Source organism: Hipposideros armiger, unplaced genomic scaffold (genome assembly GCF_001890085.2).
Source record: "Hipposideros armiger isolate ML-2016 unplaced genomic scaffold, ASM189008v1 scaffold_303, whole genome shotgun sequence".
Taxonomy (NCBI): domain Eukaryota; kingdom Metazoa; phylum Chordata; class Mammalia; order Chiroptera; family Hipposideridae; genus Hipposideros; species Hipposideros armiger.
In genome coordinates, this window is record NW_017731653.1 from 1297565 (window position 1) to 1301142 (window position 3578).

The window sequence follows — 3578 nt, forward strand, 5'->3', positions numbered from 1 at the left end:
GCAATGGAGCAGAGCCTGAGATCGGAAAGGCCAACCAGGGCTGCTCTGCTTCTTTTAAAAACTCTTTTTGAAATGTTCAAACTATGTGTTCGCGGGTCCTTGAGCAGAACTCGGAGCCACCCGGAGTCAGCAGTGACTTGGGGGGCGGGGGTTGGGAGAGGCGGCTCCGGGCGCCACTCTGCTCCAGGCCTGAGTCTCGGTGTTTCTCTGCGCTCCGCCGCCTCAGCGCCGGCCTAGCCCGGCCGTAGGAAAGCGCGGCCCGCCGGGCGTCCCGGGGCGCCAGGGCCCCCGGAAAAGGATCTCTGGTGTCTCTGGTGCCTGCTCGCTCGCTTCCTCCCCGCCTCCCCACTGCTCTCGCCTGCTCTCCCTTCTGCGCGCTTGTTTTCCGTGGTTACCCCCCGATTTCTGGGGGAAGGGGTGGTGGGTTTCCAGAGCCACTAGGAGGGCCGCGAGGAAGGGCAGAGGCCAGCGGCTGAGCAAGCGGGGGAGAGAGGGGCGGGGACGCACTTGGCCCCGGCTGGCTTCCTTCTCCCCCAGACTCCATCCACCAGGGCTCTCGCCTGAGGGGAGTGGGGGGGTCCTGCGTTGGCCCGAGACTGGGACGAGCTAGACCTGGCAGAGCTGACCCCAGCGCTGCGGCCCGCGCCGAGATGCCGGCGGGCCTGGAGGGAGGGCTGTGGGAGAAGGACCGCTGAGCGCTCAGCGGGCAGGGGTCGCCCGGGTCTCACGTGTCTCTTTCCCCCCTCCTCGCACTTGCCCCCTCCCCTCCAGACGCCCCCCGCACCCGCAAGAAGCGCTGCCCTTATTCGAAATTCCAGATCCGGGAACTGGAGCGAGAGTTTTTCTTCAACGTATATATCAACAAAGAGAAGCGGCTGCAGCTGTCCCGGATGCTGAACCTGACGGACCGACAAGTGAAAATTTGGTTTCAGAACAGAAGGATGAAAGAAAAAAAACTAAGCAGAGACCGGCTGCAGTATTTCTCGGGAAATCCTCTGCTGTAACCGCAGATAGGGCCCTTTTGGGGGAGGGGGGAAAGGGGGAAATTATTTTATTTTATTTTTATTTTTTATTTCCTAACTCGCCTTCTTTCCGCGGGTGGAAAACTGGACTGTGGCCAGGGCTGGCCCCCACTGCCGTTGCCCAAACTTCTTTCCGGAACCTCCTTCACCTTCGGTCTGAATCTCACTGTGGGATAGGCACGGGGCCTGGAAGGGGGGCGGTGAAGGGAAATGTCTGACCCACGGTGAGTGGATTCCGTTGGCGCCGAGGCCGAGACTATTTAAAAGAAAACACTCCTCGCGACAATGTCTTGCTGCTCGGACTGAGTGGGGGAGGGGCGAGAGTCGTGGGCGCCTGAGCCGAAACAATCCTTGAACTAAAAGCTTTCCCTTCGCCCAAGTGAAAAGGTCTGCTAAGACACCGTGTCTGCGAGGGTAGACTTCTCGGGCTCCCCTCCCCTCCCCCACCTGCCCCACTGCTAGAGGGCAGCTAAATGTGATCCTCCTTGCTGTGAAATTTCTGTACCTTCGACCTGGTGTTAGGTGTGCAAAGTCCGTGTCCTACCTCCGTCTGTGCCCAGGCCCCTCCCGAGCCTAGCTGTTCTCTCTTGAATGTGTAGAGCCCTCATTTAAATTTCTTAACTGGTGCATTGGGGTTTCTCAACCTTTTTCCAAGTCGTGCCCCTACTCCACGGATTTATAGCTATAGTCTTCGCAGTTGTTACCTCCCCCCCCCTTTTTTTTAAGGAAAAAAAAGATTGGGATGGATGAGGCAGTAGGGAGATGGGATTGGGCGCCTCCCCCCTGCTGGGGCCTGAATTTTTGTAAATAAATTTCACAAGCGTTTCTTTCTGCCTGGAGGGGATGGGGGAGTCCTCGCCTGGAATGAGATTCGAATCACCAATCTCTCCATGTGCGTGAGTGCGTGTACATGTGCAATCCCCACCATACTCCTGTCCCAGAGGGATTGCTGTGAATTTTTTTTTTGGTGGCAAATAAAGATATTTCATTCTGTTCAATTTTATTATTTTATTTGACCCTTTTATTAGCCCCTCTCCTCTTAAAACCCTCAATGCTCCCAAAGCAGAGGAGGAGGCAGGCAGAGCACAGGCGGTTGTGTGAAGGTGAGGTAGACCAGAGCTGGTGGGCCTGCACCCCCTCTCCACTGGCAGGGGCAAGAGTGTGGCGGTAGCTTCCTGCTCTCAAGCTAAGGACATTCCAAAGCTTCTCTTAAAGCTCTCCTTTCTCACGTGCATCCCAAGCTGCGTCCAAACACCCAGCAATGCTTTCCGTTTAAGTACACATTTGTTGTGGAGTTAATTGTAACCATCATCGAATTTAAATTTATAGGAATTTTCTTGGCTCCGCCGCCCTCCCGCCAGATGTCTCCGTCTGTCGCAGTTAAATGTGTAGGGTTTGAGGGTAGGGCTTTCGTTTTTTTTCTTTATGAGAAGACTGTATTGGAATTTTAATATACAGTTTTGAAGGAGGGAGGGGAGAGGAGGAGAAACCAGCCCCCTCCCTTTCCTCATCTTGGCTGTACTGGAGGGTGGGAAGGTGGGGCTGGGCCCCTTCCTCAAGCACAAATGGCTTGGCTCCTCCAGACACAACAAGACCTTAGGCTGGGGCCACCCTGATGTTTATACACTGTGTGTCCCAGAGGAGAAATCCCCAGAGATTTGGCATGGGGTGGAGCACTGGGGAAGAAGACCTGTGGGGACAGTCTCCACACCCATCAATATTTGCTGCATGTTTCTTCTGCATAAAGATAACCATAGTCTTTTCTGCGCCTGCAGTGAGAGCACTCTGACAGTCTCTGATCCAAATTCGTTATTTGGGGGCAGAGATTTGCGGCTAATTCTCTCATCTTTCCACTCCCTTTGGAACTGTTCTTATGTAATTCAAAGAAAATGTTTTTGTCAATATAATTCTGTTGGAGGAAAGACTATGGACTATTGCATCTAGGCTCCGACGTTTTTGATGACAAAAATCCCTGTAGCTTAGGTATCTGAATCTTTGATTTGTAAATGTGGTTTTGAGACAAAATTTACAAACTGGGCTCTATATGCAGCCCCACAGTTCCCCCATGTGCCCACACACAAATGTTTTATTTGTCAGTGTGCCTATGGGTGCACATGAAAAAGAATATTACTTGTATGCTTTTCCTGTAGTATGGAGTAAACCTGACCAAATGCACATTTAGGGCTTGTGTCCTCTGTGGTGTGTAACCACTGGCAGTGTTCAGTGTTGGCAGGAATGCAACTGAGGGTCCTCTGTGTGTGTGACTTCTCTAGATATGTGGTGTTTATCCACTAGTCATATCAAAGAATATTTGCCTGCCTGCCATGTTTCCAAAAAAATAAGATGAAGATAACTGTAGAATGAACCTGTTATAAAGCAAAATATTAATCTCCAAATGGTTCCTGATTTTGAAGAAAGATATTTTAAATCCACAGCTATCACTGTCCCTGCAATGTGCAGCCCAGAAAAGATCCCCAGCTCCGGAAGGGAATTCTGAAAGATGGGTTGGGGGTGGTCATAGTGGAAGAAAAACAAAGGCTTCTGTGACCCAGGCCC

The 3578-nt window shown here is 52.2% G+C and overlaps 1 protein-coding gene across 1 annotated transcript in view; it reads left to right on the top strand.

The window, feature by feature from the left end:
* The window catches only part of HOXC11 (homeobox C11), a 3361-nt gene extending 1341 nt beyond the window's left edge, over positions 1–2020 (top strand). Inside the window, exon 2 of the mRNA XM_019659685.1 lies at positions 772–2020. Within this exon, the coding sequence (XP_019515230.1) occupies positions 772–1004 (233 nt within the window). The 3' untranslated portion in view covers positions 1005–2020. The remainder of the gene's footprint in view (positions 1–771) is intronic.
* The last annotated feature ends 1558 nt before the right edge of the window (positions 2021–3578 follow it).